A 25,363-nucleotide genomic window follows, 5' to 3' on the forward strand; every position below is an offset into this window, starting at 1 on the left:
CACTTAAACTTATTAGAACTATCCCAACTATACTATGATCTAGTTCCTATACTATGATCATAATTATTTTTAATTTAGGGGTCAGGCCAAGGATTTTGCCACATTTTAGGTAACCTAACACTCCGCACTTTTATTTTTAAATACGTATAGAACTAATAGCTAATCTTCAATGACAGCAGCGTATTTCCTAAAAAAATGGTGAACCGCGGTCTATAAAGATATTTGAATTAGTCCATAAACTTCACAAAAATGACGAAGTTTTTGTAATTTGTATAAAACGCGAATCCGCTTCGGTAGGGGTGCAGTTTGAACATCTTTAAGAGAAAAACTAGAATACTTTTGGTACCTAATCTGTTTGATTTGCGCGTTTCCGTAAAAACATCAATTTTCCTATATTTTTAAAAACTTATAAATGTAATTTCTTTGCGCTACTTCTATTACGCAACCTTTTATACCCATTTTGTGGTCAATACGGCGTTAGAGGCTATATTTTTGTCAGTTTGATGTCAAATGTGTTCGAAAGTGAAGTGTCTCATTTTTTTGTGTAGTGTGTTTTTGAGATTTCAAGAAAAGTTTACAATTTAAACTTTAATAGTTTTTGCGCACGAATTTATAAGCTGCGTGTGATATTTCTGTTAGTTAGTTAGGGTAGGTTAGCCTGATAAAATAGTTTATTTAAAAAGTTATTATTGATTTAATTTACATCTCGGTTGCGCAAAGACAGCATTATGCCACTTTGCCATACCAGTGGCGTAGAAGGTTAGCCACTTATTTTACGCTATTGAATAATAGTGCATGCACACTAGGCTTAAAGGTATTCTTTTGGAATAGTTTGCAAAGTTCAGTGAAATCTTCAGGAAAAAAGTCTATTTTTTTGTTTCATCTGGTTAACTATCCTCTTTGGTTTTTATCTTCTTCTTTGGTTTTTGAGTACCTATTCATTCCGTTTTTCATGCGTTACCGTTTTGCGCTACTCTGCGCAACCGACTTGTAGAAAATGTTGCGTAACCTTTGCGCTGTTTATGGCAAAACCCTCAGCCTGGTCCTTAGGGTACATAGGTAACAGTCATTTCACGTTAATTATAATTTGACAACATTATTTCAATTTTTTAATATCATTTTCCTTTCAAATTCCAGAAACAAATTACTAAAAGGCCGGTAACGCATCGGCAGTTCCTCTGGTGTTGCAAATGTTCATGGGCAGCGGTAATCACTTAACATCCCAACCCGCCTGCTCGTTTTCTCACTATTTCTATTTTTTTTAAATCCCCATCCCAAATATTTGGTCTTGTAACTAAAAAGACTTTGATTATCATTTTCAAATTATCATAACTTTCTATCCCATACGAATATTAACACCCAGTTAAATTAGTTATATACATACCAATAACTTAAAGCAGCTAATCGTAATAATTTATGAAATGCAGAATCCAAAGTTTTTATTTTGCTCTTTTCTAGCCGCCATTAAAGAGCTTATCCCTTTTGATAAATCTAAAAAATACAAAATTTATATTGGGTGGGTATAAAAAGATAGGGTCTCCACCTGAAGTTAAATTTTACCTTAACTTATCTTAAATACCCATCAAAATAAAAAACACCCGAAACCATACCCAACATTAATAGTTTCGCCCTAAAATAGGGTGAAATCCTTAAAAGTGGAAACACTGCAAACAATTGACATTTTTAGTATCTTTTGGTACCTACGTAGTACTATTATAATATATTCTGTGCTTTTGGTCTATACTCTATACCTTGAGCACAGATATGAGTATATCCAAGTACGCTAGATAAGATGTTCCATACAAAATCAATTTTTTTGTGCTGATTTGAAGAGCTCCCCCGAACATACCTTGCAAAAATGCTTCTCGTATTGACAGATTTCTCATCACTAACTTTTAGTTCCAAATACGCTCACATTGTTTTTAAAGCCATTTGATTATCACTATTTTGGCAGCAGTGAGCCATAGTCGGAACTAAAATGTTAAAATAGACCATATTTTGACTCAGTGTCAATTTTAATTCAGTGTAGGTATGTATTTATACTTTACTCTATGCAGTACGCTCGGTGGGGCGCAAAAAATAGAGCTGTCACTTTGTATGGTTCACCTTATCTAGACGTGTACAATGCATACAATGCATACAATCCTATTATATCTGAGCCCTGAGGTGCAACGTTTTCATTCATTTCATTCACTCTAGAATCTAGAATTTTCCATTCATTCGTAGTCATGTCTACTGTCTATGTCTACAGTCTAACCTCATTCATCATCACCATTCATTCCGTTTTCCGTTCAAGGAGCTCAAGGAATTGTTAGACGTGGAGGTCTTTTTTGATGGCGATTTTTATTTATTCTTAAAAAGTGATTCGAGTTTCATTGATTGATAAAAGTTCACATTTTATTGTAATTAAGACAAGGTAATATCTCTGTTTTAATAAATATTTAATCTCTAAAAAATTAAAGATTAAATCAAATCAAATCATTTATTTGCACGATTGCAGGTACAATGATGGTGTTACAGTGGTTTATTTACAGCTACAATCCGCCATACAGTGGGCATGCAAAATTTATTTTCTTATTATCTATTATTAATAATCTATTTTTTTAACTTTTTTTTTAGAATTATAATGTTCAACAGTCACATATCACATAATAGACATATAATTAGCTCATGGACGCCAACGAAAATGGCGTCGCATTTTGTTAACGCGTGGATTTTTTCCTTTTTGCAGATGTCTCGCTATCGGGAATGGGATCTCTCCTGTAAGGTTTACGTAGGTAACCTCGGTACGAACGCTTCAAAGTATGAAATTGAGAAAGTATTTTCAAAATATGGTAGTATCAGGAATGTGTGGGTGGCTAGGAATCCCCCCGGTTTTGCATTCGTAGAATTCGAAGATCCACGCGACGCTGAAGATGCAGTTCGAGGGTTAGACGGCACGTAAGTAACTTTGCCTACTTTATGTACCATTATCAATGATAGCTTCAGAAATTATTGATTGATTTCGATAGTTCCTTACCCACACCATATTGCTGGATAGTGGATCGCCATTTTGATTTCACTTTGCCAATTTCTTCTTATTCCGTAGTATAAAGAAGCATGAAAGTGAAGTCTTTATTACACTTTTAATTTTTTAAAAATTCTATTCGCACGCTCCTTAGATCCATTTCATTTTCAATGTGAAATGCTTGAGTCATAAGTGTGCCAGAGCATAGTACCTCCAAACTGAGACTGAGATGTGGACTTTCTTGTGAATTTCACTTGTCTTGGATTGGGGAACATTTTTTTTACATCAATATGTTGACTTGATACTAGTGCATAATGTTGATCATAGTATTGCCTCCCAGAGTTATTTTAATAATGTTTAGGTAATTCAGTTGTATAGAAAACATAAAATCATGTCAGCTTTACTACTAAGAATTATTGTGATTAAGGTGGTTTGATAGATCCAGCTGCAAAAATTCTTTTAAAATTCAAATTTTAGTTAGTTTTTCGAAAATAGTAGACTAATCATGTATAAAATAAATCAATAAAATAAAATGAAATTTGAATTTTCGCAGCCCGATGTATCGAACCACCTTAAAACGACTCCAAAACCAGTAGTCAATTTGAACACAAAGACTACCATGTTACACCTTCACGCTGGCAATACACAAACAAGTTTTCAGCAGACTTGAAGTGGCATCCAGTAAAGTAAACTTGACGGTGTATGGCTGTCAGTGTCAGACTCAGAGCGGTTACGCACTACAGCTGATCCGAGTCCGAGAAAATGATCTTTTTTCTTTTGTATGGGAGCTTATGAGGTATGTCGTAGATAATCGCTGGTATTCTCAAGGATGATGGATAGAACTCAGATGTCGGTCGAAGTGTAGTGCGTAATCGCTCTTAACCAGTAAACGTGATTGTGTATGGCAATCCAGTGTCAGATTGAAATATTTATTTTTGGAATCACTATAGAAGATGGAGAATTATTTAGGAGCAAATTGGGTCTGACCCTTGATTACAATAATAATTTTCCTAGCTGAAAAATAAAAATTATATTTTAAAAACAAAAAATTTTGTTATGAACTAATCTTTGCAGTTATAATATCATTTTGATTTTTAAAAAATTTGACAGACGTTGCTGTGGAACCAGAATTCGTGTTGAAATGTCCAATGGGAGAACAAGACGAGATCGCAGGTATTTCAGATTTTTTTCTATACTTGTGTCCAACATGAGATTCATATTGCATAGTATGATGCCTGTACTATAATATTTACTACTATAATCAATACTTAATATAAATGGACTGAATTATGAAACCAATTCAAACAATATTTCTGTTAATTTACTAAGTATTGGCATCATATTTTTTTTAATAGACTTTTTAATTAGATTTGAAAACTCTAAATAGGGATGTTGTTTTCTCTTTGCTCTTCATCAAATATCAAAACGCGCGTTTACTGCCTTAGTGTAGAAGTTTGTTTGAAATAGTGGAATGTGGGTTCCATATACGAAGCCTGCTAATGGGACTATTTTTAAGCCTCTGCTGTCTATCTGTCTGTCTGTCAGTGGGCTTGTATCTTATGAACTGTAATAGGTAGAAATTTTAAAGTTTCAGAGTGTGTATTTCTATTGCCGTTATAACAACAAATAAAAAAAATTTCAAAATGGCTGCCATGCAAATTAAAAAAGTAGATAAATAGAACATAGTGTTATATATCTTGTACGATGTTACAGAACTGTGAACACTTCATGTGCGAGTCCGACTCGCACTTGACCGGATACGCACGTAGCATTTTAAGTATTTTGAAAAACTCCCCATTTAATAATAGAATATAATTTATTTTTACATTGGCAACATCCCTATTCAATTTACAGAGTTCACTATTTAGGGTTTGCTTTTTTTAATAGAATAACATGAATTTTTTTGTAGTTTATTAGTTTAACCTAAAACATGGCGAAACTAAATGTGGTGGGTGTTGGAACGTTTGCAGGTCCATTTTATCAACCAACCAACACACCAACGACCTCACCACATCTCTTCACCACAACTACGGCCTCTTGCCCAATAAGACATCCGCGACCGTCGCTCGCAACTACATCCCGCTCAGCGATCGGCTCACCAAACTACTGCGCGCAGCTGAAGCCTTCACCAACTGCGTCCCATCAGTCCTCCTAACAGCTATCACCTAATCCTGAGCCCCGAATACACCTGGACCTAACTGTCGGGAACCTACATCCTGATTGTCATTGCAAACTCCTGAAGCTTCGCGCCTGCACACTCGCGCCGTCACCGGGCCACCGAATACTCAACTTGTGACAACAACCACCCGCAATTCGCTCGCGAAACTTCCGGTTAAAGCCATCATTTGAAGATCACATTGAAACTTGCTCCGCCTCGGTATACAAACCCCCTTCGGCCTCACAGCAGCCCTCACAACGTCGACGACCTACAAGGCTCACCAAGTCTCGGTACTTTTTGAATCCTTTACTTAGCACTGCCTTACCTTAATACCTGTATTCTAGTAAGCAAGAAAGGCATTTGGAGCAAAATAATGTATTAAAGTTAACAAATTAATATCACATGATATTCATAGATTTTCGTTTGGACTATTTGAATAATGAATTGTTGGAATTTAAAGTTTACCGTAGGTTCCAGTTTATGTAGTAATTTGATATTATGTATCCTTTACACATCCCAAGGAATATGGTTAAAACTGAATGATAAAGTTTCATTTGACTCAAAAATGTAACATTTCTACGAAACCAATGAAGTGCTACTAAATAAGTTAAATAATGGCATAAGAATAAAATTGGCGTCCATAAAATACGTGCGTTAAAATGGTGGAGGATTTTTTGATAATAATTGGAGAGAGCGTGTGAGAAAGTAAAACTGATTGCTGGGGTTAGTAATCCGAGCGTCAAAACACTTTGCTGTTGAAGTAAAAGTAAAAAGTTTAAAACTGCCTTGTTTTAAAGTTAAAATTCGTCCATACATCTACAGCCAGATTTGGAGGTAGATTTGTGATATCTGTGATGCTGAACTTTTGACTTCAATTGTATATTGACGATCGAATTCTATCAACATTGGTGAGATGTTAAATTTCATTTCATGACTATGGGAATGAACTACTTTTTTGAATGAAGTAAAGCAAAATATTTGTTAGGAGCATGATTGGGATGAATATGACAGGAGAGAAACTATTATACATAATATTAATACTCGTCGTAATTTATGGACGTTGATACATAACGACCCAGCATGTAAATAAGCTGTGACTATAATCCACAGGACACGTAGCCGAAGCCCTCGCCGGCGATCGTACTCGCGCGGGCGATCGGTTTCGCTGCGCCGCTCGCCGTCGGTCCGCCGCCGCTCGCCCTCCGTGCGCCGCTCGCGCTCGCGGGACCGCCGCAGCCGATCCGATAGCAAGAACAGGTACATAAGTCCCGAGAAAAGCCCCATACGACGCTCGTCGAGATCGCTCTCACGACTTCGGAGCAGATCTATTAGCAGAAACAGGTAATAATCGTTGCGCTCATGATAACTTAACAATCCTCAGCAAATTTCTTGTGTGCGAGCATCTAACATCAGGTATTCACACGTACTTGATTTTAAAATCTGTCCAATTTTAAATTCGTACATGTGTCACTATAAAGGAAGTCATGATCAACCCATCACTGGCTTACTACAGACCGATGGTCTCAGAGTGAGAAGGGTTTTGGCCATAGTCTACCACGCTAGCCCAGTGCGGATTGGCAGGCTTCACACACTTTTGAGAACATTATGGAGAAGGCTCAGACATATAATGTAGGTTTCCTCACGATGTTTTCCTTTACCATTAAAGCAAGTGATATTTAATTATTTAAAACGCACATAACTCCGAAAAGTTAGAGGTGTGTGCCCGAGATCGAACCCCCGACCTCCGATTAGGAGGCGGACGTCCTAACCACTAGGCTATCACAGCTTTATTATAAAAACATTGTTATTAGTCTTGATAAATTTGTACTTGTGTAACAATAAAAGAAGTAGTCTTGATGAATTTACATAGTATGCGACAGGTCGAGATGACAATCGGGGTATGCACACCTGCACGTCAACCACGCTCGTCCGCACCGGGTTAGCGCGGGTCCTGTGCGGGGGCGTTACCTCCCCGATTGCCATCTCGACATGTCGCGGACTATTATACATGTGCTACTATAAAACAATAATTTCACCTCCAGTTGTCAATCATTCCGGTCTGAATACATAATAGATAGTGGAATTTTTGTATTTTTTTACTAACAAAAATTTTGTTCGTTTTCAGATACTAAGAATGTTATTGGTGGTATAAAGACTGGACTTTGTGATTTAACTGTAAAAATAGTGTAAGAGATTTGCGTATGCGTGTGTTTAAGACTTAGCCTACCTAGTTGTTACTTTTTATTGTCGACATTTGCAGCTTGTAATTTTGTCATTCTTGTAAAAAAGATCAAAAATCAAAATAGATTAATTATTGTATCACTTAAAGTTAATTAACTTTTAGTACCTAATGTACAATTAGTATTACTATAAAATGTTAAAATAAATGTGAGATTAAGTATAAACATTAGTTTTATTCAAAACAACCATAATAATATGATAGTTATAATATCATAATAATAATTCTCACAAGTCACAAACAATATTATCAGTTATCACAATATAAATAAATATTCAAAAATAAATATACTATGGTAGTTACTCCATGCCAAAAAGACTACAAACACTTTATAAAATTACCTTATGCTGAGATAAATAGAATAGAGTGTGCTTTTAAGGCAGTGTGTACTAGCAATAAAACTTCAGAAGTGGTTCTACAAGAAATTGCTGACATTCCCTTTCAATGGAAAATCATGCAGAAATTGATTGCTTTGTTTAAAATTTAGTGCAACTAACTTGCCAGGGCAGAGAGCCCAGAGCTGAGTGCTGCAACTTTTATTGCTAGTGGACACTACATAACAAAGTCTATACACTATCTGCAGAAAGAAGTTTATTATAGCGCTCTCTCTGTTACATAATCCCATACAAATGATAGAGACAAAAATCTCAGTGGGCGCTAACCATTTTGATCCACCAACCAAACAAACGAAACTGTTTTCTAATAATAATTGAACTTTGGATGTTTTTTGAAAACATGTTTGTGATTGATTAACGCCGACTGAGATTTTTATCATTTGTTTGGGATTACTAGCTTATGCCCGTGACTTCGTCCGTCCGCGTGGACTACATACATTTCGAACTCCTATTTTACTCCCTTAAAAATAAAAAGGGGTTGAATTTTTAAAAATCCTTAGCAGAATAGCTATCTACATGCCTTTTAGCCCGATCCATCCAGTAGTTTGAACTGTATGTTGATAGATCAGTCAGTCAGTCACCTTTTCCTTTTATATAGGTACTTAGATGTTAAAAATGATGAAAAAGCCTAACAAAAGCCGGACACCGTATATTTTGGCCGGACGCGCAATCAAAAAGCCTACCTATGTCCGGCTTTATCCGGACGCCTGGCAACCCTACTTACAATAAGAGCTGAACAGGTTTTGCTAAAATATAAATTATCCCTAAATAAATAAAATACTGAAAATACCTACCATTACCAATTTTAAATCTAAACTTGTTCCAAAGTGCAGTATTTAGTTCAATGGAGTTTTTTATACATGATAATGCAATTTTACTTATCTTTTTCATGTACACTAGATTGTCTATCTTTATAACTGACAGGTTGCTGTTTTCTACCGACAAAAAAATCAAAATAGAAATATGTACCCAATATAACAAAACCAGTTCCAAAAATGTGTAACACAGTCAGATTATTCTTAAAAACTATGGTGGATATCAGAAGAGAAACAAATTTTCTTAAAGTTAATATAAAAGTAACAGTTGTAAAATTTTCCCTAGTTGCTAGCTCATGGACGGAATGTGTACAGTAAAACTGGGATATAATGTTAACAAATAGGATTAACCAAAGGGTGGAAGATAGATCGGATGCTATGCTGCGTAGTTGAGGGTATATACTCAAGAACAGAGGAAGTGGCAGCATATGGGTGTAGAACAGCATCTGAAAAAAAAAAGTTTTAATTTACCTCAGGTTAATGTAGTAGGTTTGTTATACATGCTGATATTTAAAAAAATCTAAACACGATAGCCCTGCTATATTGAATTTTAAAAAAAAAACGGTCAAGTGCGAATCGGACTCGCATACAAAAGGCTCCGTACCATCCATCGTACAAGATATTTTAACATTTTTATGTGCAACATTGCAAATTAATGGCAACAGCGCCATCTATATGTGATTTAGTAATTTTCTTTTGTGATACAACCACAAATTTAACAGTTTTTTTATTTCATAAATCATAAGCAAGCAAGCTTTCGCAAGCGCACGCATACAACGCGACGAAATTGAACAGAGCACTTAAAGGTGGGCCACGCGTCCACTACCCGCAACACTAATTTTTTATCTTCAGATACAATACAAGTTAGCCTTTGACTGCAATCTCACCTGGTGGTAAGTGACGATGCAGTCTAAGATGGAAGTGGGCTAACCTGGAAGGGGTATGGCATTTTTTAATAAACCTTTGGTTTCTACACGACATCGTACCGGAACGCTAAATTGCTTGGTGGCACGGCTTTGCCGGTAAGGTGGTAACTAGCCACGGCCGAAGCCTCCCACCAGACCAGACCAGAAATTTAGAAATTACAAAGTTCCGAATACCTGCCAGGAATCGAACCCCGAACCTCCCACTAATAAGACCACAGCACTTACCACTGCGCCAGGGGGATCGTCAAAAATTAACTATCAAAAATATATTATATCACTGCTTTGTATAGAAATGTATGGAAATTGGAAAGCTTTTGAGACGCACTGCTAACAATCATGAAGTCGCAAAGGAGAACTGCAACTCTGCCTTAAAAATGTTAGAGAAATGCAGGGACTTCCATATGCCACAGACTTGCACCACCTGAATACCAATCGCTTTCTGCGACTCACTTGTTATCATCCACTCACTTAGTGGGGAGTCTGACAACACTGTCCTTTCCAGTGTGAGGAATATGATAGAACAAAGAAAATAATACTTACTTCTTCTGGATGTTTCCCAAACTTTTTAAACAATATCTCCTGCTGTAGTCCGGTTAGTGCTCCAACTATTAACATAGTCAACAAGATAGTAACTCCTAGACACCAGTGTAGGAAATTCCCCTTCCTTTCTTCAACAACAGCGGCACCTCCATACATCGCCAGTGACACTCCAATGCTTATTATTACAGATCCGATTAGGGCTGTCTTTCTTGGCCTTTGTTTTTTGGCATACCAACTTACAAGCATACTTGCAGGTGATGAGGCAGATCTGAAGAAATTATAACATTATTTAGAATTAGTTGTATCTAACAAAAAAGCTGTGATAGCGTAGTGATTAGGAATGTTAGGATGTCCACCTTCTAATCGGAGGCCGGGGGTTTGATCCTGGGCACGTACCTCTAACTTTTCGGAGTTATGTGCATTTTAAATAATTAAATATCACTTGCTTTGACGGTGAAGAAAACATCGTGTGGAAACCTGCATGCCTGAGAGTTCTCCATAATGTTCTCAAAAGGTATGTGAAGTCTATCAATCCACACATGGCCAGCGTCGTAGACTATGGCCAAAACCCTTCTTACTCTGAGAGGAGACCTGTGCTGTGTAGTGAGCCGGCGATAAGTTGATCATGATAATGAACAAAAACCTCTAAGGTGTGGAATGCCCTTCCGGCTTCTATGATTTGTGCCATATATAGTTAAATACCTAAATACTTAAATACCTATAAGTCAAGAGTGAATAAGCACCTTTAAGGCATGTTCTCTATCCTATACCATCGTTGCTTTTTATTAAACATAATAGTCGTCAAGCAAGCCTATCTTGCAATTAAAAAAACGCTATTTGTGAATAAATATACCAACCCATTATCTCAGTGGGACCAATTTTCATTCCTTTTTCATAAGAGAGGAAGCATTTATCCAGCAGTGGCAGATTTTGATAACATTATGTACTTTGGTAAATAAAAGAAAGTTAATGAAATAATAATTACCTTATGATCATGTGTAACGTAGAAGGCACATGCAAAGCATACACATAGTTATTGGCCACACTTGTTATAAAGAATAATGATATTAATATGAAGTATTCTTTAAGTGGTATTTGAGGATTAAACTGTAAAGAGTTTGTCAGTACATATTACTTAAGTATTATTGCTAACATGATATTGTGGCAATTTACAGTCACTTATTAATGCAGGTTATTCATTTATACTAGTTAAATCGTCAAGCAAAAATTTTAATTTAAACTTTGAAATTGAAATTACAATTTTTTAAAACATGACACTACTTTGTAGAAAGTTTCTTACCATCCGAGATTTTAAAGTTAGAAGCCCTTGCAGGGCTATGAAGAAAAACTGAAGAAACGTTACAAGATTTGCACTTTGTGGAGCCTTTTCCATCATTATTTCCATAAGAAAAGCGCTTGAACAACAACCCGCAAAAACCTTAATCATATTTTTGAAGTAAGACATTTTTACTTTTTCCTTAACGTATACGTTTTTCACAACTATCTTGATTTACAATGTTATATTTGGGCGGAAGAAATTAATAATTATTTAACACATTGTGGTGCAATTTAGGTAGGTACAATATTTTTCTACTTTTTAAACTTTTGATTTTGATTTTTGTCCATTGCCGCCACGGGCCACGCCACGGCAGCAGCAAAGCAAACTTTTTAAAAGTTTTGTTGTCAATGTCATCTGTCAGTGTCAAAAGTTGCTGTCATTTAACTTTGTACTACTCTCTGACTACTCTGGATTCTTGGCTTACTAGACAATTCTCTGTTAAGTGTTATATATACACGGCGCTCATACACGGCGCTCGTACTCCGCGCATGTGCCTCTGTGCCTCAACTTGCGTGATATATTATTGCATTCATGGTTATAGATTGACCGTTCTTGTGGTAGCACCATGAACTGCAACTGGCAGGTAGAAATAAACTCCAGTCATGTAGGTAGTCAACCTCTGATCCTGTGGTGTTGCAGATTTATTTCGACCGACGTAACTAACTAACTACATATTATATCAGATAGACATTATAAGGAGAAAACGCCTGATTCATAGATTATCTCTCACTACCCCTATTATCATTACCCCTATTATAAATGCGAAAGTGTGTTTTTTTGTTGGTTTGTTGGTTTATTGGTTTGTTCGTTTGTTGGTTTGTCCTTCAATCACGCCGCAACGGATCGACGTGATATTTTGAATGAGTTAAGACCTGGAGAGTGACATAGGCTACTTTTTATCCCGAGGAAATCAAAGAGTTCCCACGGGATTTTTAAAAACCTAAATCCACGCGTACGAAGTCGCGGGCATCATCTAGTCTACTATATTAGCCTGACTGTAGCGTGCAGATCATAAAGGCATAAAAGTACTGCTTAACCTAGTCATTGTCACAGTTTAACGAATCATTGTCTTGCCGGTAAATAGATAAGTAAGTGCCTACAAATCTTGGTTTTAACATTAAAGTTAAAACCCTATGCATGCCACTGCTGTCTGACATAATTTATCAACGTGGTAGGTTACATCTCTTGAGATTGCATTATACTTACTTCAAAATCAAAATCAAATAATTTATTCAAAATACGTAATAAATTACACCTTTTGATTGTCAGTTGTTGGATTTGTATGATATACAGTAGGACCTAGTGATAATTTTAACGCGAACTAAAACTAACGCGCCCCTGGGTCTGAGAAGAACCTTTATGTTCTTTTTCTACGCAGACTCTCACTGAAAGTAGGATATTCAGATATTCCATTAGTTAGAGCAAACGCCGGGCCATCAGACTGACTGACTGATCTATCAACGCACAGCTCAAGCTACTGGACGGATCAGGCTCTTTGATCTCTCTACATAATTTATATTACGCTGTTGTATTCACCTAGTGAGAGGTCTGCTGCGAAACTGTACACATATTATATCAAAAATGTTTGTATGAACAAATTTTCATCCCCTGTTTAACCCCCTTGAAGGGATGTAATTTCCAAAAATCCTTTCTTAATATCGCCGACATTATAAAGGTTGTACACTATAAAAATTGCAAGTTTCTAACCCTAGCGGTTTGCGGCTGTGCGTTCATAGATCAGTCAGGCAGTCAGGGCAAGTCTTATATTATGTATACATATACTTAGGCGTAAAAAGAGCAAAGGTAGCTCCGTCAAAGCCTCTGGGTGAGCTCATTTGCCAACAAAGCGGTTTCCTACGCAGATTACATCCGCCAAGCGCCAGCTGGGTGCACTTCGCACCGGTCGGTCGTACATTCCATTTTCCATTCCCGCCGTCCTAACCGCTTACCCGCGCCGAAGCGAATAGACGTGTTCAACGCGCTCGCGCTACTATGATACCATACGATATATCGTACACATATTATCGTAACTTAGTTATTTCCGAAATGTAACTATTTCCTTTTACTGTGCATAAAAATTAAGTTTTTATGTATCAAGTGCTCAATATAATATTTTTTGTGTGAATAAACGTAGTGTTGTGCTAAAAATAAAAATTTACTGTTTGTTTTTTCACTATCGGTGCACAATGCAAGACGTTCTGAATTTTTTTAATAATGTTGTTTCTATGTTGAAAGTGTGCTATTTTGTACTTTTAGAAACATGTTGACGGGGTTTTTAGTGTTTCTGCTAGTTTTCCTCCATGCTTTGCAATTTGGTGAGTAGACTTTTAACCATTTAGTGCCTAGTTACCTACTTTTTCAACTACCCACCCTTCAAAATTGACGTTTTTTAACGTTTTCTTTCGAATCTCTTCAACTTTCGATGGATAAAAATATAAAAACCCCTATTAATTTTCTATGGTTACAGGCTACATACATAAGCCATTTTCTTCTGTGAAGCTAATTAGAACGTTTGTAAAACAGTTTACACCCCCACATGAATTTTTATCACTTCCATATTTAAAATTGTTCCTGATTCCAATTAGAACAATCCCATCCTTAATGGTCTACACTCCACATTTTATTTATTGAAATTAATGTTCCTGACCATAACATGAAGAAAATATTTAAGTGATACCTACATAACGAATAGCAGCTAATACCTAGTTATTTATTAGGTAAATACCTATTCACGTCATTGTGATTCAAACACCACAGGTTTTATTAACGTCACATAATCTACCGCTAATTTGTGAAGGTGATTGTAGCTGGAGTCTTATTGACCGTAAAGCAATACAAATCGCCTTCAGTTCTTATCATAAATTCTTAAATTAATCGAACACACTGTAGTTAATATGATATTTAATACATATTTACAAAAAGCATGCTTTATTATGATTGATGGTCAAACCACATGAATCTACTCGTGTACCTCGTGTGGTGAAACCACGAAATTTCAGCATTTCTATAAAGCAAGGTAAACGGACGAGAAACCTAAAATCCTGTAGGTACCTTTTGAGCCTCAATAGCTCAACGGGTAAAGGAGTGGACTGAAAACCGAAAGGTTGACGGTTCAAACCCCCGTAAAACGTAAAAACGTAATCACCCCGCGGGTTAGGTAGGGGGCTGTGTGGGTGTGCGGGGCGTTCCCACCCCGATTGCCATCTCGACCTGTAGCGTAAGTATATGAATTTGAAAATGCCAACAACACATCGAGAACCCTATAGGTCCTAGGAGGTCTAGGAATCTCTGCCTATAGCACTTGTAAATATTTTTTTTGAGTTTTTTTTCCCGACAGCAAGAATAGAGAAAGAAAGAACCTATTTATATGCGGGATTCTTTATACCTACTCTCGAAGCATCTCAAACAGCTGTATGGATTTTAATTACTGATGTGTTTACCGATTCGTCTTGCTTAACCGAGGCCAAGTTTTGTTTTTGTAAAACCAAAGTGGCAGCCGTATAAAATGCCGGTAGAAACGAAAAAAATTGATTTAACTTATTATTAACGAATCTTACCAAAATTAAAAATCGGATCTAAGTGTTCGAATCTATTTTTTTTTATCAATAAGTGTGTGAGTTCGAGTGATTGATTTTGACTGTAATTAAGTAGAAGACGGTTGTGAGTCAATCTCAAAACGTATCCTATTTTATTCATAAAGGTCATTTAGCACGTTATATCAGTCGTAGATATATTAGGTATGTGTAAATTTTTAGGGTTCCGTATCTTAAAAGGAAAAAACGAATCGTTATGGAATCACTTTGTTGTCTGTCTGTATGTCTATCGTATCTGTCAAAAACCAATAGGACACTTCCCGTTGACCTAAAATCATGAAATTTGGCAGGTAGGTAGGTCTTATAGCCCACGTCAAAAGAAAAATCTAAAAACAATGAATTTGTCGTTACATATTACAATGTGTTCATGAACAAATAATAATTAGTATTTCCAATTTTCAAAGTAAGATTACTATGCCAAGTGGTAAAAGTACATTCTATTGTCTGTACATTCTAAAACAGATTTTTTTATTAATACTTATGCATATTCAGTTTCTGATTTATCGTGCAAAATGTCGAAAAATACGACTGTAGTTGTAGGTAGTACGGAACTTTCGATGCGCAAGTCTGCCTCGCACTTGGGCGGTTTTTTCTTCTAACACACACACACACAAATCACATGAGTAGATATCCATTCTACTCGTGTGCACAAACTGCCTTCGAACCATCGATATAAATGACAAGATATGCCCAACAAGCGAACAAAATTTTTCACGGTTTTGGAACCAAATAAATCAGCGCCACCTCTTAGATACTAATGAACGACCCGTTTGAAATCCAGACGTCACTGAGGTTGCATTGGTGCTAAATAAACATTTTAGGACCAATGAGTCGGTGCCATTTTGCTTGTTCAATGGCCCTGTCCTAACGAAGTAATATATATATATATATATAAAACTTATAAGTCAATGCTTCGAACCAATCGTTTCGTAACGACTAACATAAAGCCTACAACTTGCCTACAAGCTACGTAATGATTTCCAACTGCTCGATTTTCATTAATGGCAAAGTCGTTTAATGTCGTTATTTTGTACCGGTTATTGCAATGATATTAGAAGTAAATAGGTAGATACGTTATACGCGGACCGCAAGTGGCACGTTAAAACTAAGCTAATTAGCAAACCTGAGCTCAGTCGCCCGCTGTCGTCGCGCTATCGATGACGTCGTTGATAGTAATGTGTATTTTGTTTTCGTCTCCCAAAACAACCGAAAATGCCGTCGTGTGTGATGAGATTCTGCACAAACTACACAAGCAAGGTTTCCAAAAGTCAAGGAATCACATTTCATTCGTAAGTAAAACTATTTCTTTTATATAATTCGTATTTTTCACTTATTTAACAATAACAAACTCGTGCACGTTCGTGTAAAATGCAACTCATTGCAATTTGTACCTTATGTCACATGCCATAAGTACGTATCAAGTTATCGTTGTACGTATTTTAAAGTTTCCGATCAAAGAATATAAAATAAACAGATAGGTCTCTTCTGAGTATTGACAATTCAAATAGTGTGCATATTTCCTGTTTTAGGGAAGGATAAATTAACTATGGTCTAACATCTTTTTACGGTCCACTGCTGGGTCTCTTCATACAATGAGGGAATTTTGGCTATGGGTATGTAGATTGTGTAATAGTAAATATTTTCAAAAATAAAAAATATTTTCATTTCACATTTTATTCCTTTACCTACCTTCCCGCGGCTTCGTCCGCGTAAAATTTAGTAATTTTATTTCGACTTCTTTTCCATGTATGGGAGCCCCCTTTATTTAATTTAATTTAATTTTTATTATTTTTATTATAGCGGCAATAGAAATACATTCTGTGAAAATTTCAACTGTCTACCTATTACGGCTTACGAGATACAGCCCGCTGACAGATGGACGTACAGACAGCGGAGGCTTAGTAATAGGGTCCCGTTGGCACCCCTTGGGCACGGAACCCTAAAAACGAGCGGAACCGCGGGAAAAAGCTAGTTCGTAATATATTAAATACCACAGTATAAGGTTTTTATTTTACTATACAACTACAGTGTAGGCATAAATCGGCATTAGCCGAAAAGACTTTACTGTTTTTTTTTTTCTTTGGAGTTTCTAGTTTACCGTCTCGTCCCGTCTCTTTTACGCTCGCATTATTAGGCATATATCCGTCCTTCTTCCACTCTTCTGTGCAGGACGAGGTAGTGCAAAATATAACCGTCTCTTTTTCGTGCGCAACTGAAGCTGATGTTATTAGTTCACCGTCCTTTACTCTCTGTTGTGTGAGGTTAAAATACTATCTATGCGTTTATGTGTGTTGAGTCTTTCGGCGCTGACGCAGCGTGCCATTAATAAACATCGAATTTGATATAAGTAACCTATCTACCTCTTTTTCTTCTAATATCATTGGGTTATTGGATGGGTACCGGTTTTTTAAATTCTTTTTTTGTGCCATAAATGCAAAAGGTCTCGTATAATCCACTACTTCACAAAAATAGTATATTATAGGTATATAGGACGAAAACAGGTTTTAATTTTTTAAATTAATATATTTTTGAAACAGTAAAATTTTCTTGTAAGTATTAGGTAGGGTACAACTTAACATTCCTATCCTCTTTCATGGCGCTGAATCGTAGACATTCACGAGCCAAATTTCGGCGTTTGGTACAGAGACAGCTTGCATCCCGGACACGGACATGGGCTACTGTTTATCCCGGAAAACCAAAAAGTTCCCATGGGGAACCCTTACCCCCAAACCTAAATCCACGCTAACGAATTCTTTGACATCATCTAGGTACTTGGTACAGAAATAGCTTGTATCCTAGAGACGGTACACAGTACATATACTACTTTTATCCCGGAAAATCAAAAAGTTTCCATGGGATTTTTTTTTAAATCTAAATTCACGCGAAGTCGCGGGCATCATTTAGTAAATTAATATTTATCTATGGAATAGGTATTCCACCAGGCGAAGCCGGGGCGGGTCAACTGTAGTAGGTACGCGACAGGTATGGAAATCGGGGAGGTATAGTGCATTCAATATTAACTGGCGTGTTTCCACTTCCACTTGTGACCGTCATTAACAATAACAATAAGACGTAGGATTAAGTCGTGGCGGGTGAATTCAAAAGTATCAGCACTGGTTGGTTTGTAACAAAATATAAGGTTGAACCGGGTTCTTTAAAAATTAATGTGCTCTATGAGTGTTTGGTTTATTACCCCTTAGGTGTTTACATGGCATGTCGAATGTAATCCTATTGTTATTGCTAATGATGGTCTCAAGTGGAAACACGTCAGTTAATATTGAATACACTATAATGCCTCGCACACCGGCACAGCCCCCGCGCTAACCCGGTGAGGGCAAGCGCAGGTGACGTGCGGGTGTGACACCCCGATTGCCATCTCAACCTGTCGCGGACTATAGTTGAGGCTAAAAATAGAAAAGGAATACAAATCCATGTTAGTTTTTCAGTACCCGCATCCATAATGAGCAATTAGGTACCTACTTGCCGATAAATTGACTAATTTCGCTTGTAATAGAGGCCATTGCGTAGGTGTGTGTGTGTTGTGTCACTGTGTGTACACTGTATTGCCGATATACCTATAGTAAGCACGCGACAGGTTATAATGGCAATCGGGGTATGAGGCGGGAGGACGCCCCGCACACCCGCACGTCACCCGCGCTCGCCCGCATCGGGTTATCGCGAGGGGTGTGCGGGGCGTCCCCACCCCGATTGCCATCTCGACCTGTCGCGTACTACCTATCTAAAATGTATATATATAAAATAGTGTTATACCTACGTAAGTGTGTGTATTCGGTGTAGTAACGCAATTAACGCTGAAAGGCGGTAATGGATTGAGGAGAACGGGAACTTGATAGTCGCTTCCTTTGACAGGTCTGTACACAACGATGCCAGAGTGAACTGGAGTGAGTGAAGTCTCGGTTTGATCCTAAATCGACGATAAATCTCAAATATTTGGTGACGTAAAATCAAAGAAAAATAAGGCTAGGTACTTTAGGGCTACCTGCGTCAATTGTTATTTGTTATGCAAGGCTGCAAAATTGTTATTTTGTCGCGAGAGTTTGTATTGAATTCCGAGCCAGCGAAGGATTCCAAGGTTGAAAAATAGAATCCTGAGCGTAGCGAGGCAAAAATTGAGTTGTCAACATGCCAATCCCCTCGCAAGGTAGATATCTGTTATCTACATAGAAAAATATGTACTACCAAAAACCTGTTTTTATATTGACATGTTAAATGATTTACATGTCTGACGTCATAGGTATGTTGAGCTTCAATATGCGCGTGATTTCTGAGTAAGACGTATAAATTAGAAGATTAAACATTTTCTTATAAGGCTCGGCCCGTTGACGGAGCAGGGCAGTGCCCGACAAGCTTTGTGATCCAGATAACCTTGAATCCTATTGCCAGCCAAAGACAGCTTCCAAAAAATCTGTCTGGCGAAACTGTGCGGTAGACAGCCCTGAAAGAAAGAGAAAATATGATTGTTAGTACTGTGCATTAGTCATCACTCTTCAGCCCCTATATATGCACCTATGAAACTGATTTGCTTACAACTTTCTAAATACATATGTATTAGGTACATTTTAGTCAACGGTTTGTGCTAAAGTAGGCCGTCCACAAAATTGGGGAAGTAAACTAAATATCAGTTGTATTACTGAGAAACTTATTAGAGAGAGAGCCACCGCGTGCCAGACCTTCTTATTTTATAAAAGCTGAAAGTTTCTCTGCGTCTTGTCCCCAACACTGGGATTTGGGAAGAACGTTTGTTTGGATGTGTGTTTGGATCATGGTGGCTTTGGGAGATAGCAGGTAATAAAGGTGTCAAAAACCTTACGTCAAAATATAAAGTCTAACCCTCTAGCAAATATACGTGGAATAGCGGTGGAATAGTAATACTCTGTTTTGTCTTTTTCCTTGAAATGTCAATTACTGATGATAGAGAAAGACAAAATAAAGTATAACTATACCACCGTTATTCCACGTTTAATTGTTAGGCAGTAATTTTTTTATATTTTCTTGGGAATAGTATTAGAAATCATGCATTGGCCAGACACCTATTGTCGTGGCAACCCCCTGCCAGACACCCATAAACTTTTAAACTTTGAGGGTGTCTGGCAGGGGGTTGCCATGATCTCTCAAAGTCACCATGACAAACGTTCTTCCCTGTGTTGGGGACAATACGCAGAGAAACTTTCAGCTTTTATAAAATAACGAAAAATGCCACAGATAGACAAACAAAGCAGTCAAACTTATAACAGCCTTTTCTTTGCGCCGGGAGTTAAAAAGGAAAGGCTAGTGTTAAGTAAGTACAGAACATGTCTGAAATATTTTAATGTCCAGTAAAAACGTGTTAAATTCTGATCTGACTTGGCTTGATGTATTAAAATCAAAGATTCTGTTTACTCAGAGTTGCGAGGTCATTTATTGTAGAGTTCTAGGCCACTTTTTATTAATGAAAATGATCTCAGATGAACTGGGAAGGCCAGTTTTTGTGAATGGCTATCGACATGCAGTAGTTTATTTAATATCTACCTATCTGTAATAATATATTGAATAATAGTGCTTCTATACATAATGTATATATTATTTATGGAAGCACTATACCCAAAATCGATTAATGGACGGAATGATAAGCAACATACTAAACCTTAGTGGTTTTTTTGTTGTGTTAAAAGTATTTGTAAAATGTTCAATATTTGATAGTTAATAAAAAAAAAAAAAAAAAAAAAAAAAAAAAAAAAAAAAAAAAAAAAAAAAAAAAAAAAAAAAAAAAAAAAAAATTGGTTTGGAAATGAAATAACTGTTAAGCCCTATACATGTTTTGCCTCAACATCTTCTATAATATAAAAATGAATCACTAAATGTGTTGCTCATCGCAAATCTCGAGAACAGCTGAACCGATTTTGCTAATTCTTTTTTTTATAATATTCCTTGAAGTACGAGGATGGTTCTTACTGAGAGAAAAATTTAATTCTATTTTCTAAACTCCACCCGAGCGAAGCCGGGGCGGATGAGCTAGTACATAATATAATATAGTGCCAAGTGCGGATTGGCAGACTTCACACACCTTTGAGAATGTTTTGGAGAACTATATGAGGGATACAGGTTTATTTACAATATTTTCCTTTACCTACTGTTAAAGCGAGTGATGTTTTTTAATTGAAAAGCACACACATAAGAAAAGCTAGTGTTACGTGCCTGGGACCGAACTAGCCTATTACTGCAGATGAAGACTCACCTGTATATATTACTACCAGTTGCCCGCGACTTTGTCCGCGTAAAATTTCTGGTTTCTAATGAGATTAGAAATTTTCCTGCTGCAAAAGGCCTAACTTACCTATTCACGCAGTCTCATCTTATGGTATGGAACCCAGAATACCTAAATGCATATTTTCATCTCTAACTTCAAAAAATAGGACTTTCGTATCACCTTTCAACTCCCATCTCACCCCATTAGGAGTAGATTTTTGCAAAATCTTTTCTTAGCTGAATATACTTACCCTCTAGAAATAACCTACCTTCCAAATTTTAAGTTAGCAATAAATAAAACCGTCCCTTACAAACTCTCATCCCCCATTTTACCACCCTTAACGGGGGATTTCCACAATAACTTATACAGGTTTTTATTATTTAAAGCTTGTAACCTTAATGCTGATTTTTTTTACCCGTAATTTCAAAAACATGGGACGTTCATATACCTAACCTTTCAATTGTCGCAAAAATAATTTAGCTAACCCTCTAGAGAGAACCTACCTTCCAAAGTTCAATTAACAATAACAATAATTAAAAGCTTCCCATACAAACTTTCATCCCCTATTTTATTAGGACAGCTCTTTGGCTCATTAGGACGACTACAACCTCACTCAACACTGGACACTACATTAGTACCTATACGAGCTACATTGCACCTCCCGTGCGAAGTCGGAGCGGATCACTATAGTTATTTCTAAAAACCTTGGCGCTCTGCATTAATGTTAATCTATGAGTAAATAACACAGTTGTTGCAAAATTGAGCTGCGGATTAAATTGTTTCCAAGTAACTGGCTATTGAGAGCGCCTCCGTTCCCATGTGAAGATTCTCAAGCCTCCGACGGGACAGTTAGGTCGTCTTACTGCTGGGGCCAACCGTTTGTTGGCACACTTGGAGTCGCGGATATGGCTTACTTATTTAAAAGACTAGATGATGCCCGCGACTTTGTCCGCGTGGATTTAGTTTTTTAAAAATCCCATGGGAACTCTTTAATTTTCCGGGATGTCTATGTCCCCGGGATGTAAGCTATCTCTGTACCAAATTTCATTAAAATCGGTTGAACTGTTGGGCCGTGAAAAGCTAGCAGACAGACAGACAGACACACTTTCGCATTTATAATATTAGTATGGATTGATTGAAAATCTAAATAATATATAAAAGGAAAAGGTGACTGACTGACTGACTGATCCATCAACGCACAGCTCGCCTCAAACTACTGGACTGGATAGCTATTATGACGTAGGTATCCGCTAAGAAAGAATTTTTGAAAATTCAACCCCTAATGGGCTGAAATAGAGGTTGAGAGATTGTAAAACCTTTATCGTCTGTTCGATATCTTAACTTACTCTAGAGTCTAGCTACTCTCTATAGAGTCTAGACCAATATCGAACATGGACGCAGACATTAATGTCTTTAGTAATTTGACCCCAATTTATTAGCAAGTGAGGTTAATTTAATTACCTACATTGATTTTTGCCTCGGGTGTTGTTTAAAGTGTTCAGAAATCGTAATAAAATACTAGCTTATGCTCGCGACATCGTCCGCGTGGACTATACCAATTTCAAACACACAATTTTACCCCCTTAGAGGTTGAATTTTCAAAAATCCTTTCTTAGCGGATGTCTACGTCATAATAGCTATCTGCATGCCTAATTTCAGTCCGATCCGTCCAGTAGTTTGAGCTGTACGTTGATAGATCAGTCAGTCAATCGCTCGATTTTTCCTTTTATATTATTTAGAAGATGATAAGTACCTATCTAGGTAGGGTAAGTAGTTACCTACTTAGAGTGAAAATGGCGTAGGCACCTTCTCATAATAGTCTGCTGTTTTTACATTACCAGGTAAAATAAGAAATTAAAAGTAAGTAATATACTAGAATGATAAGAGAAAAATTTATGTGGTTACTCAATACACACGTGACACCGATTAGTACACGTGCTACCACTCTATTTGGTAATATTAACTCTCATGGCTTATGCAAGTTCATGATGTGAGAGCATCTTTTTAGAGATCCGTACCCGAAGGGTGCCAGCAAACCTTATTACTAAAGAACGAACATGTGCCCTGCCATTGCCAGTTCAGCTTCGCAATCCGTTGAGCTACGTCGGTTACTATGGTTACTACGGATCTCCTAATTTCTGATTGGATCGCGTAGAGAAACTCCAAGCATAGCTCTCTCCCCCGCCATATTTGAAAATGGTCTACCTGGTTCCTCCTTCACCCTTCTACTATCGTACCGCAAGGCATCGCCAAGGTCTGCACCAGTTCGTAGTCGAAATTCAACGGATACGTACGAAGCGATTTGCCTCCTCATCTTTAATCCGAACCGCTATGATTTGGAACACCCTTCCAGCATCAGTTTTCCCCTCCAATTATAATATCAAGTCCTTCAAGTCGAGAGTGTATAGGCATCTTCTAGGCAAGCGCGCTCCATCTTAGGCTGCATAATCACTTGCCCACAGGTCTGATTGCAGCCAAGTGCTAGTCTATAAATTAAAAAAAATGCAAATCAAAGCAGCGGTCAGACGGGGGTCGTTATCTTTGAAGAATGGCACGCGTACACAATTATCATAACAACATTAACTACTTAATAATTACTCGGTCTACCTTCCTCTTATTTAATCACTCAAGTCACCACAAGAATGGCAATCTCGTAAACGAGGCACGTTTCTACACATGCTCCAGCCTCCTCGATTCTCGATTAGAATGGATGCCGCGTTACAAATCAAATGAATCACGCCTCGTTGATCAACACGCGATGAGGGATTGACGTGCAGTATATCTAAGCTGTGATAGCCTAGTATAAGCTGTGAAAGCCTAGTGGTTAGGACGTCCGCCTTCTCATCGGAGGTCGGGGGTTTGATCCCGGGCACGCACCTCTAACTTTTCGGAGTTATGTTTGTTTTATGCATCATAGTTTTTGAATTATCGAAAATGTCGAAAAAATACGACTGTAGTACGGAACCGTCGTTGGGCGAGCCTGACTCGCACTTGGCCGGTTTTTTAGGGTTCCGTACCTCAAAAGGAAAAACGGAACCCTTATAGTATCACTTTATTGTCTGTCTGTCCGTCTGTCTGTCAAGAAACCTACAGGGTACTTCCCGTAGAATCATGAAATTTCATGATTCTAGGTCAAATTTGGCAGGTAGGTAGATCTTATAGCTGACATTTGGGGAAAAATCTGAAAACCGTGAATTTAGGGTTAGATCACACAAAAAAAATTAAATTGTGGTCATGAATTAATAATTAGTATTTTCAACTTTCGAAGTGAGTGACTATATCAAGTGGGGTATCATATGAAAGGTCTTCACCTGTGCATTCTGAAACAGATTTTTATTTATTTTTATGCGTCATATTATTGAATTATCGTGCAAAATGTCGAAAAAATACGACTGCAGTACGGAACCGTCGTTGGGCGAGCCTGACTCGCACTTGGCCGGTTTTTTTTTACAAAAATAGCGAGAAAAGGAGCACCTGATGTTAGGTGATTACCGTAACTCATTAACATTTGCAGCAACAGAGGAACCGCCTGCGTTGCCGGCCTTTCAGGAATTTGTTGATCCGCCTCTTGAATAACCCCATGTTGAATTCGAGTGGGAATACCGCCGAGGGTAGTTGGTTCCAAAGTTTGCATGTGCGTGGAAGAAAAAGGGCGGTCGAAGTGCACCAGGCACCCAGGTGGTGAGGGTGTAAATGCTTACGGTTGCGATTTGGTAAAGGTAGATTTATACTTACGATTTTCTTTCAGAAAGTGCTTACCTGGGCAAGCTAGGTCACACCATAAAATCCTAGGTACCACATAATGATAATAATATATTATCTACCACGTATAGTCCGCGACGGGTTCAGATGGCAATCGGGGTATGAGGCGGGGGGACGCCCCGCATACCCGCACTGCACGTCACCCGCGCTCGACTGCACCGTGCCAGCGTGGGGCTGCGCGGGTGTGCGGGGCGTTCCCTCCCCGATTGCCATCTCGATCTATCGCCACAGAAGATATTTAATAGTACCTACTAACGTCTGTCGCGTACTATACTTACCTACTTATTGGTTTTTACGAGGTGTCGTATCAGAAAGCTCCTCAGGAATTGAATGTTATAATAT

The 25,363-nt window shown here is 37.6% G+C and overlaps 3 protein-coding genes and 1 non-coding gene across 6 annotated transcripts in view; 3 read left to right on the plus strand and 1 right to left on the minus strand.

Moving 5' to 3' along the window:
- The window catches only part of LOC117996816 (RNA-binding protein 1-like), a 411,711-nt gene extending 404,141 nt beyond the window's left edge, over nt 1-7,570 (plus strand). Inside the window, exons 2-6 of one of the 3 annotated variants that reach the window (XM_069498075.1) lie at nt 2,295-2,416; nt 2,732-2,940; nt 4,118-4,180; nt 6,276-6,506; nt 7,291-7,570. In XM_069498075.1, the coding sequence (XP_069354176.1) occupies nt 2,732-2,940; nt 4,118-4,180; nt 6,276-6,506; nt 7,291-7,297 (510 nt within the window). In that variant the 5' untranslated portion in view covers nt 2,295-2,416 and the 3' untranslated portion in view covers nt 7,298-7,570. Of the gene's footprint in view, nt 1-2,294; nt 2,417-2,731; nt 2,941-4,117; nt 4,181-4,977; nt 6,507-7,290 lie in introns of those variants that run through there. The other 2 variants (XM_069498077.1, XM_069498076.1) reach the window with 2 other exon arrangements.
- Nucleotides 3,148-3,282, plus strand: LOC117982016 (small nucleolar RNA SNORA53). The gene has a single exon (XR_004673449.1). It is a non-coding gene; the product is annotated as a small nucleolar RNA SNORA53 (small nucleolar RNA).
- On the minus strand, nt 7,566-11,733 carry LOC117997176 (UDP-xylose and UDP-N-acetylglucosamine transporter-like). Its single transcript, XM_034985365.2, has 4 exons — nt 11,381-11,733; nt 11,066-11,187; nt 10,081-10,348; nt 7,566-9,060 (listed from the first exon to the last, which is right to left on the minus strand). The coding sequence occupies exons 1-4, from the start codon at nt 11,543-11,545 to the stop codon at nt 8,674-8,676; spliced, it is 942 nt and encodes a 313-aa protein (XP_034841256.1). The 5' UTR covers nt 11,546-11,733; the 3' UTR covers nt 7,566-8,673.
- Nucleotides 11,734-13,287: 1,554 nt separating this feature from the next.
- Nucleotides 13,288-25,363, plus strand: part of LOC117997174 (uncharacterized) — a 66,825-nt gene continuing 54,749 nt past the window's right edge. The window contains exon 1 of the mRNA XM_034985361.2: nt 13,288-13,734. Within this exon, the coding sequence (XP_034841252.1) occupies nt 13,680-13,734 (55 nt within the window). The 5' untranslated portion in view covers nt 13,288-13,679. The remainder of the gene's footprint in view (nt 13,735-25,363) is intronic.

The sequence above is a fragment of the Maniola hyperantus genome, chromosome 4 (assembly GCF_902806685.2).
Source record: "Maniola hyperantus chromosome 4, iAphHyp1.2, whole genome shotgun sequence".
In the NCBI taxonomy this organism is placed as follows: Eukaryota; Metazoa; Arthropoda; class Insecta; order Lepidoptera; family Nymphalidae; genus Maniola; species Maniola hyperantus.

What these genes read in the sequence shown, in the direction of transcription:
- LOC117997176 (XM_034985365.2), bottom strand. Translation starts at nt 11,545, where the DNA reads ATGTCTTACTTCAAAAATATGATTAAGGTTTTTGCGGGTTGTTGTTCA. An exon ending in ACGTTACACATGATCATAAG is followed by an intron (nt 10,349 to 11,065) that starts GTAATTATTATT and finishes TAATTTCTTCAG; the next exon opens with ATCTGCCTCATCACCTGCAA. An exon ending in TTGGGAAACATCCAGAAGAA is followed by an intron (nt 9,061 to 10,080) that starts GTAAGTATTATT and finishes TTTTTTTTTCAG; the next exon opens with ATGCTGTTCTACACCCATAT.